This window comes from Lissotriton vulgaris, chromosome 10 (genome assembly GCF_964263255.1).
Source record: "Lissotriton vulgaris chromosome 10, aLisVul1.2, whole genome shotgun sequence".
Taxonomy (NCBI): Eukaryota; Metazoa; Chordata; class Amphibia; order Caudata; family Salamandridae; genus Lissotriton; species Lissotriton vulgaris.
The window spans coordinates 880764360-880780990 of record NC_141698.1 but is presented as its reverse complement, the minus strand read 5'-3'; the positions used below and the strand labels follow the sequence as shown (position 1 = coordinate 880780990).

Below are 16631 nucleotides of genomic sequence, written 5' to 3'. Positions count from 1 at the left end.
ATATTAACAAGGTTGATGGATTTACATGACAACACCCACCTTACGTAGGTGAACTTCTACCTATCTCTGCAAGTCTTAGAAGCGAAGTCTTACTACCACTTGAAGTCTCCAAATTCCAATCATTCACTGCCTCCAAACAGTCCTTCACAGGCTACACTATCAGCCTAGTACTCACTAACCCCTGGCTTCAGAATATTAGCTCAACTCCTTGAGTCCAGAAAACAACTCAAAACGTGTCTCTTCAAACAATTCTTGAGCCTGTAACCTTTAGCTGTACATTCTTTTCTTGATAATAATGATTCCTGTTCTATACCTCAAGTTACTTCATATTGCTTGTACTGCTCCCATCTAATCTAGCTAATTTAATATTTTCATCTTTAAAGCTCTTGATCTATTCCAATAATTGACTCGATTCCTTCCCTAATGTAACCTACTTTCATGCCGCAAGCTTCTGTTTTGTCTAAACTCCTCTTATGCCATTCTGGTCTTGGGTGCCCTTTGTAACTTTAAATAAGACATCTGAAGGCAATCTGTTTTCTGTTATTACAATGTAATTGCCCTACTCACATGTATAGACATAATGGTAATTGTTTCCAAAGTCAAGTGTCTTGTCATGGTACCTATTGTGTTCTATCAAATGAAACATATATTTTGAAATACAGAAATTGGCAGCATGTTCACATATTTTGAATATTAACATTAAGCACCTTAAATATGTTACACACAATATAGAATTTATATAAATGTATATAATAATAAAACAAATCCTTACTTTGGGCCACAATAATTATTACATGTGAGCATGTAGCAATGGCCTGACAATTTACAAAGGGAATGAAAGATTTATTAAATGGGTGAATTTGGCTTTGAAGAATCAATATTGAAATGGTGTATGAACGGTTTCCAAACTCTTAACCAGTGTTTAGTGATCTTGTTTCAATTCCTGTAAGATTAGAGCATTCAAGTTTATTTAGGGCAAAAAATGATGAAACACCATAGTACAGCAGAATAGTTGTCTACTGTTGCTTACCAACTCCAGACCTTCCAACTCGTGTCCTTTCACATGGTCACCCAGTGAACAGCCAAGATAACAAGATGAAAAATAGGAGGAGCTGGAACCCCCTATAAAGGACAGCTGTTGTGAACGGGGTTCCTCAAAGCTAATGTTGCTAATGGGTTTAGAATATTCCTCAGGACATCGGCAGCAGCCAAAGGTGTTTTGGGGTTTTCTTTGGTAGGGGTAGAGGGAGAAGGACTTCGTAGTCAGTAATCAGCACAAAGAAATCTCACTTCCAGACCGTGCCCTCTTGTCTCACGTGACGAACAGTTGCTGCAAACGGGTACGATTGCAGTTCAAAGACAACTTGTCCTTTGCAAATCTAAAGTGCCTCAAGAACCAGATTCAGCAATCATGCAACACAGTGCTTAGATGCAATGCTCTGCAACCCAACATTTAGTACGCTCACTTAGTATAGGAAACCTCCTCAAAATTCCGTGTTAAAGACTTAAGGGTTCAGCTAAAAATAACATTCCCTAATCTAAACACATAAATCGCTCTCCTTAAACGCAACGCTCTGTTAGAACTAAAGCATTCATGTACCATTGCCTAATATAGCATTTTTTACATTTTCACTTAAGGTCCCTTCACCATGTACCAACTTTTGGCGATCTACTTCAGACTCCTTATCCTTGGAGTACCAATTCTGGTTTACTAAACAAGACATCCGTTAAGCCTTAGCTGGGCCAAAGAGGATGCTGTAATAACAATGAGGTCATACGTACCACAGCACAGGGCCGGCTCTAGGGTGGTGTGACTGGTGCCCCCGCACAGGGTGCTGACTTCGGCTGGGGGCGCCATGTTTGCTAGTATATTATAGTTTTAAAAGCACCTGTTGCCCTGTTTCTTGCCTCCAGCAATTTTCATACAACAATAAAAATGTCAAGATAACTGGTGATTAACCCCTTCGCTGCGGCGGCTATTCCGCCGCAGTGCTAAGGGGGCCGGGCGGAAGAGGGGCGGGTGCATGCCGGTTGACGGAACCGTTCCGTCACCAGCGTCGGTTGCGCTGTGCTTATGACGGAGCGGTTCCGTCATGGCCCCGCCCGCTCAATAGAACGCTCAGCACAGGCGCGGAATTTGCGCCACGCATGAGCGGCGGGCGGGCCATGACGGAACCGCTCCGTCATCAGCACAGCGCCACCGCAGCTGATGACGGAGCAGTTCCGTCATCAGCGCTCAAGGGGTTAATGTACCTGAAGAGTTTTCTCTAGTTAAAGTTTTGCTCATCGCAAGGTAATGCAGAGGGTTAATATGCCTGATGAAAATGAGTTGTACCATTCAGATCACAAAGTGCATATAGTGTAAATAGGTCAGTGCATTTGTCAGAGAGATCCTTTTGTTACTTGCAGTGTATAAGTTAAAATCCGAATATATAGAACAGTGAGACCCTCCCCCCCCCCCCCCAGTCTCATTATTCTAATGTTGCAAAAAGGGTTAAGTTGGGTAAAAAAATAAATCAATTCTTATTATTAGATGTAACCCCCAACCATGGTTTTAAGTTTTAAATACAGAGTTTGGTTCTCCAACCCAAGCACTTTTAAACTGTACTATCAGTATGGATAACATGTGCATCCTACACATTGTTGTCATCTGTCTTATGTAACATTCTTATACATTGATCTACATACAAGATTCATCGTCTGAATAATTAATGTGTGTATCATGTAAAGTGCTCTGACAATCTACACTGGTATGAGTAGTGCTATAAACCTAATTAAATGCCTCTGAGCGAGAGAGTGGGTATGGAGACTTGAGGGGCACTGATGGTAGTGAGGGAATCTGTGGCTTATGTGATCATTGGGGGGAGGGGTGTCAACAAACATTGTTGCACAGGGCGCCACCAGAAACTTTTGCCCGCAACAGGCTGACGTTGAAGTTAGTGTGGCCTTACTTTTGCCAGCACTGATCCCTTGCTAAACCTCTGCTGAGCATAAAACTCGCAGCTGGAGAACATTATTTAATCATGTACAATTGGGACTTCATTAGAGAGACTATTACTAAAAGCAAATTTGTCAGCTAGTACATTTTGGGATGTATGTCTCTAGAGCGAAACCCCGTTCATACCGTATTAAATCGAGAATGGACTGACATACTAGTTAAAATATTTCAGCTTCGAATTAAAATTACATGAAAGCCTCAGAATGCAGAGTAATTAAAAGAGACTTACTTATTCCATGCTTGTCTAAGGTTCTTAGAGCCGTACTGTACAAAGCGGTCTGTAACCAAACAAAAAAAGTGGTAATTACTCCTAATTATTAAAATACCATAGAAAAGCAACAACAGAAAAGGTTTACATTCGAAAAGCAGTTCATATGATACAAAATATCACAGATTTCAGTGTAAATACCACTTTAGACCCTGACATGCTGTTATCACACCAGCAAATGAAGGATACAGAAAGCTAAATGAGTACTCTAATATTGTTTTTATTGGCTAAAATTAAAATCAATGCGAATAATAAGAGAAAATACATTTATATTTATTTTACATGGCACACAAAGCAGAGACAAACGTATATACACGAACAGAAGAAACACATTGTCGAAGCAAAGAGGCAATTAGAAGTCGTGAGGAAATAGAGTCATGAAAAGACGAAAGTTAAGAAAACACAACCAAGCTTTTACAGTTTTCCAGAAAGACATTAGTTACTAGTCCTTGCAAATATGTAAGTGCATTCCAAAGTTTGAGTCTAAGGAAAGGAAATCTGTCTCCATGAGACCTGCACAAGGGCGAGAAGCAAAAGTTCAGAGAGTTCCAGCTGGGGCATTTATAGATCAAACTCAGAATCTTAAAATCCCTTCTGGCAGACATTGGATGGATCACTGCAGATGGGACAATTGGTCCCTTTTACACACTCTGGAAATTAAATGCATTACTGTGTTTTGTAGGCACTGTAAGGTGTAATTTGATCATCTGGGAGATCTCCCCTCAGGACACTTAAGCAGTCCAAGGTGGAGTTTATCAGTGTTTCCACTGTGATCTCAAGGGAATCTGTTGGCAGATAACCATTATTCTTTCTAAGCTGGAAGAACGTAAACTTGCAGTTCTTAGTTAGATTGTCAATTTGAATAAAGACACCCATGCTTAAGTTCCAAATGTGCCCTAGGTTTTTAACCTTGTTTGTGGAATGTGTTGGACACCTTCAAAAGTAGGTGATGATAGTCAAAGTGCTGGAGACATACATACATGTTGTGGCCCACTAATATGACCTTGTGAGACATTGGATTTTTGATTGAGAGGAATGAAGACCCTTCTCAAGCAACAACCACAATTCCTGTCAGGGTGAACTAAAAAAGTCACTAAATTAGCTTGCGCTTAACCCTCTAGTAGCTTGACTTCGAGGCAATGTGTAAAGTATTTATGCAGCACACAAACACTAATAACCTGAAAACACAAAACAATCCCACATAGGTTAGAAAAGTAGAGTAAAAAAAAAACACAATGGGACCACAATGGCAAAAATCAAATCTGTGGAACTGGAGATATGCAATTTCAAAGATTTAGGTAAGCAGAGTGCCCAAACTCACAAAGGGCCACTTGTGGTTATCTGGTAGTGCTAGACCGGGGGAAATATCAAAAGTTCAGGCAAACTGCCTGATACCGGGACCACATAAGTCCTGCTGAAAAAGTTACCCTCTCAAAGTCCCGTTCACAGTGGAGGAGGCTGCAAGGAGGAAGGAAAGGGTGGTCGTCACTGTAGCGGGAAGAGCAGGCTGGGCATTGCAGATGGTCATAGCTGGAGCCTCTCATTGGTGGTCAACACAGGCTGTCAATGCTGTAGCATAAAGTGCAATTCTCCTGTTGCCAGTCATCGCTGGTGGTTGCTGTAGCTCCTCTTTGTTGGTTGTCACGGGTGGCAAGATCTCAGCGTGAACAGCCTCGTTCACAGTCACAAATAGCCCAACATTTTAGGATTTCTGAAGTTTTGGGCTCTTTGTGACTGTAAAAGGGGCCACTTGCGCCAAGATCTCAACACCAATGACTGCCGCCATGAGCTCAATTGTTGCCACCCAAGAGTCCAGGGCCTGGAGATGTACCTATTGAGGATTAGGAACTTACTCTGGCAGAGGCCAGCAGGGCTCAGGAAGCTCCAGCTGAAGGTCCAGACAAGTCCAGTGCAGCTGGTGAACTGGGCAGTTGCAGGGAGGTCTCTGGAATTTGTTATGTCCTAGTAGCTAAAAAGGAGTGCTTAGCCGCCTGGCCCTTGAAGACCGTTTAACTGGGATGAAGAGAGAAGTTCCAGTCTTGCTTCTCAAAGACTAGGGTAGGCCTAAAGCAACAGGGCAGTCCTTTTTCTGTAGCATCCACAGGCTCTGGAGTGTGCTGAAGATTGGGTTTGAAGGACCTATATGCATACCTTGTCCTAGCATTGAAGTGGAAGAAACTTCTGGAGTTTTCCTCCTACAGATGGTTCTGGAATTTATCTTCTCCTTGCTCTGGTCCCAGAATCTCTGGTGTTATAAAAAGGTTAGTATGCAGTCCTCTGTGACTGTGCTGCGCAGCTCCTTTGAAATGTACCTGGGGCTGGGTACAACTCTGCCCCTCCTATCTTGCCAACATCTAGTAAGCTTGTGTGTCAATGTCTGAGAGGAATACACAAAGGCCAACTGCCAACTACACCTAGTGATGTGAGCCAGGATACAGGGAGTAGGCACCAAAGGGTTGGGACAAGAAAATGCCAATGTAAGTTTCTAAAAGTGGCATTTTCAGAACTGTGATTAAAAATCCATGTTTACCATTAAAGAGAATTTCAAATTACAATACTCTAGAGACCAAATATGACATAGCTACCTGTTCCCAAACAAAGGTTATTACTTAGTAAATGTGATAAGGTAACCCAATGTTATCCTATTGGAAAGGTAGGCCTCACAGCAGTGAAAAATGTATTTAGGAGTTTTTAACTACCAGGACATATATAGCTTAAAAGTACATGGCAAACTTTATAAATACAGTGCACCCTACCCTAACAGCAGTTTAGGGCTTAGCGTAAAGGGTGACTTACATGTATTAAAAATCAAGGTTTTAAGACTGGCAACAGGTTTATTTTGCCAAGTTGAAACAGCACATTAAAATTGAACATAGGTTGCAATGGCCAGTCTGAGTCATGTTTTAAAAGTGCTACTTAAGCAGGTGGCACAATAAGTGCTGCAGTTCCATGAATAGCATTTAATTTACAAGCCCTAAGTACATCTTGTACCACTTACCAGGGACTTATAAGTATATTAAATGTGCCAATTGGGTTAAGGCCAATTCTCCATGTTTAAAGGAGTGAGCACAAGCAACTCAGCACTGGTTAACAGTAGAAAGTGCACAGGGTCCTAAGGCCAACAAAAACAAATTCCAGCAAAACAGATGGAGTGAACAAACATTGGGGGAAAATCACCCTAAGTAAGTAACAGAGTGAGATTGGCGAGGCATCTTGGCACTAGCGTTCCTGAAGCAAGACATAATACTCATTTATAAAATTAGTGGCAGGCCTTGCAGTTCGTAAAAAGCCTTTTAAAAGGAGGAGTTATTTTACAGGGATCTCAATGCCAAAGGCTTAGAGTTCCAAAGTTTACAGGCTCTGCAGGAGAAACTTCTCCCTCTCCATCTTGCCTTTATTTACCAGACTGAGAAAAGTCTTGCAGAGCCAGATCTTAGAGTTCGGATAGGTATGTGCCAGGTGAAAATCTCTTGAAAATATGCAGGATCACTGCAATGCACAGCTTTACGAGCTATACACAGAGCCTTGAATGTAATTCTTGCACTGACAGGCAGACAGTGAAGATTCCTAGTACTCTTGGAAACCAAAGCAAATGTTGGTATTCCCAAGAACATACGGGCAGTCTCAATTTGAAGGGATTGAAGCTTTAGTAGCAAGCCTTTCTGGGTATCCAGGTGTAACGCATTGCAATAATCTAATTTAGAACATAGCAATGTCACCACCACCATTTTCAACATTTCTGCTGAAATGAATAGAAGTATTTTCCTCAGAACTCTAAGGAAATGTAAAGAGGTGGAGGTAATCAGGTTGATTTGAGATGAGAAGCTCAACTGATTGTCGAAGAGAACTCCTAAGTTTTTTTTCTTTCTGAACAGGGCAAAGAAGCTGTCCACGATTTGCCGGCCACCATATTGTATTCCAAAAGGAGGTGTCTATACCAAAAATAACTTCTTCTGTCTTGGATTGTGGATTCAACTTCTGGCAGTATTCCTGCATCTAAATGACTATATTACCCAGACAATTTTGAAAGTTGCTGGTAACCTCATCCACATCAGATGATATAGTTACCACTATTTGTGTGTCCTCTGCCACAAACCCATATGAGTGAATATGTTTAATCAGAGGTGTAACTAGATGTTGAAATTTGTGGGTGACAAAGATTCTCCTTAAGGTACCCCCGCAGGGTAAAGAAAAAGGGTCTGAAGTAAAATCTCCAAAGGACAACCTTTGTTCCCTACTTGATAGGAATGAACGTAGGATGGTAAGGGCTGCACTACTAATTCCAATACTCTCTGGCTGCCTGACAAGCATAGAATGATTCACCGTATCATATGCAGTGGAGAGATCAACTGCAGCCCTCTCGCCTTGAGCCACCTGTTTCTATATCGCTTCTGTGGCAATCACAAGGGCAGACTCTATACAGTATTGAGGTCTAAAACAATGTTGGACAGAATCAAAAACATTGTGCACATCTAGGAAGCACATTAGGTCTTCATTGATTGCCTTTTCCAATTTATTTGCAGGGAAAGTAAGCCCGGATATGGGGCGATAAAGTTTAGTATTGCTTGGGACAAGGGAGGCTTTTTTAGTAAAGGGCATACAGACGCTTTTTTCCCAATTCATTCAATAGTGGTCTGAAGTTAGCACCTTATGGAGAAGGGGAGACAGGTGCATGAACCATGAACCATATGTAATTCATATGAAGGACAAGGTACCAAAGTGGACTCAGATTTGGTACTTTCTAATAACCTGCTTACTCTGTCTTCAGTTAAAGGGGTAAATATATCTAGAATATTCACGTCAGTTTCCAACTTATTATGCCCATCCCAGGATATCAGAAGGGAACAGGCAGAGGTACCTGAATGGTCAGTCTTTTGATTAGCAGAGAATTCTTTACGGACATCATTGACTTTGGCCTGAAAACAATTGGGCAGGTCAGTACCAAATTACTGTGATGGTGTAAAAGTCAGAGTATTATTACATTTGGATAGAGTCTTTACTGCTTTGAAACATTTGCTTGTGGAGTCCTTAGCCGCACTACTTTTTTCTGTGTAATATTTCTATTTTTCTGTCTTGATCAACAACCGATCACACAAGAAGCCATAATAGTCACCTACAACAATACCACCTTAGACGTCACAACAATCAGAGAACCCTATAGATCCACGAACGACTATGATACAAGGAGACAAAACAATATCAGGAGGCCCTCTAGAAGGAAGTAATACAGAGACAAGTGAAAATACCACACCTTATGCGAATACAACCCCAACACCACCTCAGCGAGAAGAATCATCGCCTGTATCTCGGGATAAGTCGTCTTTTCCTCGTAGGTCAGTCAACGGGAACCTCATCCCAGAAAGAAAAGATTTAATAGCTAACACCCCTATCAAAACCCACTCTACAACATCTCAAAGCACGACAAGGACCTTATGTAACTCATATCCTCATAGCATAAGTCCAGGTCTCAGAAAGCGCGTCCCACTCCACTATCAGAGGCACTAAATCTCGAACCAATGACAATAGGAAAACTAAAGAAACCAAAGCTCGAATACATCAGGACACAAGCAAAACTCGAAATAAGAAGTCGAATACTTCTAAAATATCTTCACAATATCAGAAAGAAATCGAAACTCTTCAAATCGAAATAGATAATATATCAAAGGACATGTTTAACGCTCTACAAATTCTGGAAAAAATAATGGAAATCACGATTAGCACCCACGCCAAAGTCGAATATGTCCAGAAATTAGTACATAACCCCCAAGAAAAGGGTAGAGAGTCAATCATACAAGTTTCAAACAGGCTTAACCGACCAGACAGAAATCTTAAATACCTAACAAACGAGGAAACCTTTACCCTTATGAGCCGGAAATTAGTAGCAGAGGGGAGGAAATTAAGTCTGTCCAGATCGATGCCAATAGAAAGTCCTGGCCTAAGAATAGGAAACCCAACTATAACACCCTACAATAAATCCAAATACCCGCCAATACAGTAGAAATGAAATCTAGTAGTGCACGGAAACCACTACTGTGCCTACTAATCAACTGTCGATCCGCAGCAAAACATGCCTCAGACATCGCTGCCCTCATCGTTAATCAGGAAATAGACATACCAATCCTAACAGAAACATGGCTTACAGAATCATCTTCCCCGATCATGGATCTTCTGGTGCCCCCTTGTTGCGTGCTTATCTAGGATCCTGATAGATACTGTTACCTTATGCCCCTATTCGGCTATAAATCCATTTATTCCCTATATTGGCATAACCGTTCAAGTACAATATTCAGAAAGTCATCTCTGGCCTCACACGAACAGAGCCACATTCCAGAATAGTTTTCTCTGCCACTTCCTTTACAACCAATTAGTGCAATGACAGAGCAGAAGTCACTATCTGAGATTCCTAGATTAACACTCCGAGTTCTTCAACAAGATAAAAACTCAGCAAACCTGGAAATCCCCGCTTGCTGTGTTTTGATTAGTAATAGAACTCTAATGAGCAACTGATAGCGATCACTTCCTAGTGACATCTTTAATTGACGTCTTATGTCCAGCAAACTTATGTCAAACATGGCACCTTTCAGGTATAAATATTACCAACGTTGCCTTAAGCAAATGCTGTGTTGCTGCTGTCTCGTTGCTGTTGGTGAAGCTGATGCTGCCAGCTATCTCGCTGCTGCTGAAGAAGCTGTCATGCTGATGATACCATAGCTGCTATCGCTACTGCTATCGCTGCTAACTGGCGAACGATGGTGTGGTGAAACTAGGAGCTGAACAGCCGTCCCCTGCGAAGAGCCCAGCAGATGCAAGCTGCCCGCGGACGCTGTCCCCCCTCCTCCTCCTCGACGCGCTGAAGAGAGACGCTGCCTTTCTCCTGCCGAGAAATCCAGCTCCAGCGTTTCTGGTCTACCCTTGCGGGTGACTGGGATACCGAGTTTCCCTGAGGGAGATACCAGACGTCCATCATTCTATTCAGAGGTATGGTGTTGACTAAACCCTTGAGAGAGAATTCTTGAAGCAAACCTTGGCAAAACCAACTTAACTTAAAGCTACTTACTTACTCCCCTCCCAAGTATTAGGTTTAGGTCAGGTACACTGGGGTAGGCGTAGTTAGAAGCACCAGTTGAGTATTTTAGCCTAATGTATATATGACTGTATATATGTTTTATTACTTTTAAACCATTGTATGGCTAAGAAACCATATCAATGCTTTTACAGTATTATTTCGCAATACTTATCTTACTGTACGTACTTTTTATCATAACAAGTCTTGCAATTGTGGCAATACATTTCTCTTGTACAAGAAGAAAGACTGTTCAATAAATGTTAACCCTTTATTGACAAACGCCCGTCTCTCTATTCTCTACATATTGTGAAAGTAATCTGCACTAACCTGACTGAGTAAAATAACTGTCTATTGTTTCACACAACCCTAGAGATTGACTCTTGATCTGAGGCGCAAAGTTGTCATGTTGCACAGTTGTTGGAAAACTGAATCCCTTCTTGTCTGTGCCAGGGAAGCTGATCACTTCCTATTTCAGTCAAGAAAGTTTCCAGTGACCTCTGAGCTAGTTGGTAACAAACCCAATTAAGTTTAGCATAGTCAGTGGAGGCCTGGAAGATCCGCACTTCTACGTCGATACTACTGTTTATGTTATTCCAATGCGCAGGGCCTAGTGGGAAACTAGGAACTACACTACATGGCGCCCAAACGTTTGGTAAGGCGATAAACTAACGCAAGACGTTAGAGTAACTCAGTCGTGCTTTTTTCACACAGACCCCTTTCTCCCGTAAATACTCCAATAGACGTCTGGAGTGGGTGAAAGGTTAAAATCCGCCCGAACTCAGTAGGAAGAGATTCCTATGTAAAGCTCTGGTTTATTCAACGTTGAAGGATACAGTGTTCCAAAATATTGTGCACCTAATCTTTGTCTCCTTGGAGACCTACTCTGCAAACCTTGCATTTATACAATGCCAGGAGAAAACGGAACCACTGGGGCCGCAGCAGATGCGACTCAGCAGGGTCCCGACGACACAGACCCGGATGCAATAATCATCCCGGTACATTTAAGAAAGTCTATAACGTTAAAACTTATAGAAAACGGACTGACACCACAAGGTGGTACAGTAATTTTCGTGATAGAGGCTCACGAATATCGGCAGACAGAGGTATTCTATTCATGGATAAACTTTCCAGCGGCAAACGCTACAACAAAAGAGTTTCACTATTACAAAATAGAGGAACCTCCGGAAGAGTACGCTCCTTTGGAGGAGACTGAAATCCCACTAAAATTCCAAGAGCACCTGCTCTGGTTTAATGGCGCCCTAAAACACAATGATCATATTACCAGGCTCGGTCCACTAGGTAGACCAGGAACAACGTGGCCGGTTCTAGCCAGCTACACACCACATCCGGACATTGCAAAAATGTCTAGAGAAGAGCTGTTAGTACATCTAAAAACACTTATAAAAATACATAGGCAATTAGTCCAATATGTAATGCGGACTGCAACAGTCCATCCAGCTGTTAATGTACCACAGCTGACCCCTCATCAGGGGAACACTAATAAAATTACACCACAGAACATACAGTCATGTCTTGGTAAAACACCCGTAAAACTGGAACAAATTCCTTTCTGGTTAGCACAGAAAATCACTCAAATAGAGGCAGTATTTCCTGATACTACCCCTATAGAGAAACACAGAATCTTGACAATCTGCCTTCCTATGGGAATCGCACCACACGTGGAGGACTGTGACACTTGGGGTACAGTCTTTGCTTCCATTTACACAAAAACACACGGTGTTCCGTCTATGGCGGTAATACCAGAAGTACTAAAACAGATTCAAAAGGAATACGGTCCAGAGCCCGCTTTAACTCTTGGTATGAAATTACTGAAAGACTTCAAGCAGGTCTCGGCTATATTATTAGCCAATATAAAAGGAGAAGCAGCATCTGTGGCGATCCGCCACAAGTTGAAGGAAACAGATATAAAAGATCAGCCAGTTGAGCTTGCCAAAATCATAGAAAAATGCTATGAAGAATTAGGTAGAGACAGCTTGGGTGGGAAACCAGTAAAGCCCCAACTGCTCGAAAATCCTGAAAAATTATTTATTAAAAATAATTTAAACACTCCTAAAAAGAGCTGGGATGGAAATAAACAATCCACTCCCAAGGAAAAAGTTTTCCAGTCCAGAGGAAGGTCTCCTCGACGGAGGGAAAGAACTCCGACTCGAGAACACCAGTCTCCCCAGAGGGAGCCCTCTGAAAAAAGATATAACCTTAGAAATAGGGATAATTTGAAAAAACCTGATAGATATCAAGGTATTGATACACGTCCCTCTCGATCTTTTTCGCAGAAATTGGAAAGAAGAGGACGGTCAGACCCAGGAGAGCACACCAAGTCCAAAGACAAGGAACCTGCTCAGAATAAAAAATCTCAATTTCCAAAAAAGAAGGTAGCCAGTATTAGAGTAATCAACCATGCCGAGAATACTGAGGACACAGTTGAAAAACGGGGAGTGGGCATTGACAATGTTGGACAGTGCAGCAGAAATCAGTATAGCGTGCAAGATCTTGATGAATCATCTGGAGACAGTGGACACGAATGAATACATTCAGGTTGAAACTGCCGACACCAGACTTAGCGAGCCCCATAAAATATATGAAATAACATTGCGTATAGAGGGTGATAAGACTAGGAAAATAAGAGGTCTATTTTGGGATAAGCTCTCAAAAGGCTATGATATTCTGTTAGCTGAAAAAGATTGGCCCCCAGAGTTTGTCAGGGAGTGCCCTCGTGGCTAAGAAGTGATTATTCCTGCCTTCTCGAATCACATTCCGATTCACAAAAAATATACTTATGCAAGGAAATGGGCAGTAGCCCAGGCACCGGCATTATATAAAAATCATGTAGGATGGGATGAGGACTCACCTCCCCACAAAATCCAGTTAAAAAATGAACCAACTGCCCAACGGCAGTATCCCATTAAGCAAGAAGCTAAAAAACAAGTCAGGGAGATTTTAGATCAGAATACCAGGGGGTGATTGAAACATGCACCTCTCAAATGAACAATCCTTTGTTTCCTGTCTCCAAGCCAGACAATTCATATCGTCTAGTTTTGGACTACAGACACCTTAATGCATGTTGTAAAACATTTGCAGTACAAAACTCGCATAGTGCAGCCCTAATGAATAACATAGTTAGGAAAAAATATAAAACGACATTAGACATATCTAATGGTTTCTTTTGTCAAAACATTGCACCAGAAAGCAGATATTTGACAGCTTTCTCTGCATTTGGGTCGCAGAAAAAAATCTGTCGACTCCCACAGGGGTTCAAGAAAGCCCAGGACTATTCTCAGCTAGGGTAACAGAGTTACTACAAATAAATGATGATGAGGCATTATCTTACGTAGATGATATCTATCTCACAGAGGACGACTTGGATACTCACTTGAAAAGAGTGAACACCAATATACTTGGGTTCGCAGCAGAGGGTTACAAATTCAACTTTAAAAAGTCCCGAATTGCCCATCTGACAGTACTATTTTTAGGGTACGAATTATCAAGTGAAGGGAAAAGCCTAGCGGACAACTTCTTAGAGAAGTGCGCTGTACTCCAAGCTCCAAAAACGCTGAAGAATTTACAATCCATACTAGGTTTTCTGAAGTTCGGAAGAACATACATTCTAAATTACGCAGAGAGGGTTAAACCTCTCTACGAACTAATTAAACCTGATTTTAAACAAATCAATTGGACTCAAAAACACACAGAAATTTTGAGATCACTGCAAACAGACATGTTAGCTAAAACTAAATCAGATACACGTGACAACACACGCGGTCTTGTAATCCGAGTCATCCCAGGAAGATGCGGATTCACGTACCTAACCTCTAATGAGGGAGAAAAGGTACCTATTTCAATTAAATCTCACTTGTACACACAAGCAGAAAAAGCATTCAGTCTCAAAGAAAGAACTGTGAAAGCAGTGCAAATTGCATTAACAAATGAACGAGAACTAGCACATGGCAAAAGGATTAATATCCTCACAGCGGAATCCGCCTTCGAGGCGCTATTCAGCCCAATAAACCTGCCTACAGTGTCACTGGATCCGAAATGGATACAGTGTGTAGATTCTCTAGGAGCGGAAGATGTGAAATACTATTTCGCCCCGCAATTCGAAGAACAGAATGATTTAGAGTATGAAGAAGAATATCCTCTGCCAATCGAACTTCTGCCTCTCCCACAATACGCCTGTATAATCTATACAGATAGATTTGTACAGCATTTCAACGTAGAGAGCAAATCCTACGATGCAGCATGTGCGATTGTTAAAGGTCGTTGGCTGTGCGGTAAATTCAGACCGAAAGTAACAAAAACTGAATCATTGAGAAACTGTTCGGCTCCGAGAGCTGAAATCAGATGTTTAAAGATGGCGCTCGAAAATGCAGAACGTGAATTCCCGACACTTATCGTGTGCGATTCTCATTTTTGCTTCAACTCTTACAACAATAAACTGCAGAGGTGGATTGAAAACGACTACAAAGATGACACAGGTGCCACAATAAAGCATAAATTGCTCTGGAAACAGGTAGCTCTTTTACACAAAGAACTACAAAAGACTCACGTGGTACACACACACAGAGTCTTCAACGTGATGGCGTTCACGTTGCAGGAAATTCATTGGCTAATACAGCCACAGCGGAAGCAACTAACCCGGCTTCCGTAGCCACAAAAAAGCGTACAGAAAAATACATAGATGGGGAAACCATGCTGGCAGTAAAAACGACCGTAAAAGGCGACTGTGCAGCACTACCCGTGAACTATCCACTCAATTATGCATACATAATCGATGCAAACTCCGTTCCTTTTGCTCGAATCCCTGGAGTGGGGGACAGAGTAATTCCAAACAGGAGCAGGAGAGGCTTCCTCTTACTGGAAGCACACAAGGGGTTGGGTCTGAGACATCAAACAATTAAGGATTCTCTGAGAGAGTTACAATCAGAGTACTGGTGGCCTGGAATGAGCATAGATATTCAATGTTTTGCTCAAAATTGTGAAGACTGCAACAGAGATCGCAGTAATGAACAGGCCAGTGTAGTTTCAGGAACCCTGATAGACAGCATAAGGCGGTCTATCTGCGCAATCAAAGAAGAGAAGCGCGTCCCATTGTACATCCTTAAGGCTAAACACACTTAAAAAATGTGGCCTCCAGCGCTCGGCTGATGCTACAACTGCTATAAGAGAGATCTGCGAGTCTATATCGGCACATACGCAATTACCACGTTCCATTCTGTCCAGGGTCCTGCTTTTAGCTCTCGAGCTTATAAGGAGGCCATGGCCAGCATGGGAATTGGGTTGCGGTATTCTTGTCCGTCGCACCCCGAAGGGAATAGTGTGGTTGAAAGAAAAAACCGGGACATAAAGCGATCTATAACAGCGAAGGTATTAGGTTCAGGCGCTGGGTGGGTCAAACATCTAATAAGTGTCCAGACCAGTCTTAATAACTTGCAAAGAAATTCTCTAAAAGGTTTCAGCCCACACAAACTATTGTTCGGAATTAGAATGAACATTCAGGACCTCGATAGTCAGATATCAGTGGTACAAGAAAAAACAACAGACTTTGACATCAAAGATCGTTTGGCTGTTTTACAGGAACTGAATGAAACAAGAAAATCCTTAAGCAACATAAAGTTAAAACAACAGCCATCTACCACTGACGAGGCACCACAAGCAACAGCCCCAGCAAGGCCTGTCTGGATTCCAAAGATTGGGGATCTAGTCAGAGGAAAAATCCCGGTGAAGAAGGAATTTGGGCCTTCTTACAGAAAAGCAGTACCTGTCTTGGCAGTCACCGGAACAAGATCAGTAGTACTACCGCCCCTTGCTGGTAAAAAGGAGAACAGAGTCGTGTCTATCGCCCTGGTAAAACCACAAGCATGTGGCCTATAATCAACAGTAGGCCCAGTGGACTCCCAAGAAACAACAGAATACCCAAACTTGCAACAATCCAAGAGGTTCAAACTGAAAGACTAATCACATTCGATCAGCCTGCAGTGCACAGAGAAGGACTATGCAATAATGCCATGGAACTCGTGCCTCTTGAGACACAGATTGAAACAGTTCGTCAAGAAACACCAGTCTACAATAATGTGGCATCAGAAAATGCTACCGAAAGACAGATTGAAAGAACAATCCCAACAATTGACAGAACTGCCTCTGGTTATTTCATCAACTTCGACAACTTCTCTGAAGATCAAAACGACTCCGAAGTGATGCCAGAAACAAAAAAGACTTTTAAAGAAAAAGCAACTGAACTCTTTCTTCAACTGAAGGAAATCTACCTTATTTCACCTTGGTTA

The 16631-nt window shown here is 41.9% G+C and overlaps 1 protein-coding gene across 4 annotated transcripts in view; it reads right to left on the bottom strand.

Annotated features, from left to right (window-relative positions):
- Nucleotides 1-16631, bottom strand: part of CDK14 (cyclin dependent kinase 14) — a 2039605-nt gene that overhangs the window by 478477 nt on the left and 1544497 nt on the right. For all 4 annotated transcript variants that reach the window (XM_086941837.1, XM_086941840.1, XM_086941838.1 and 1 more), the window contains one exon: nt 3228-3276. In XM_086941837.1, coding sequence (XP_086797963.1) covers nt 3228-3276 — 49 coding nt within the window. The remainder of the gene's footprint in view (nt 1-3227; nt 3277-16631) is intronic.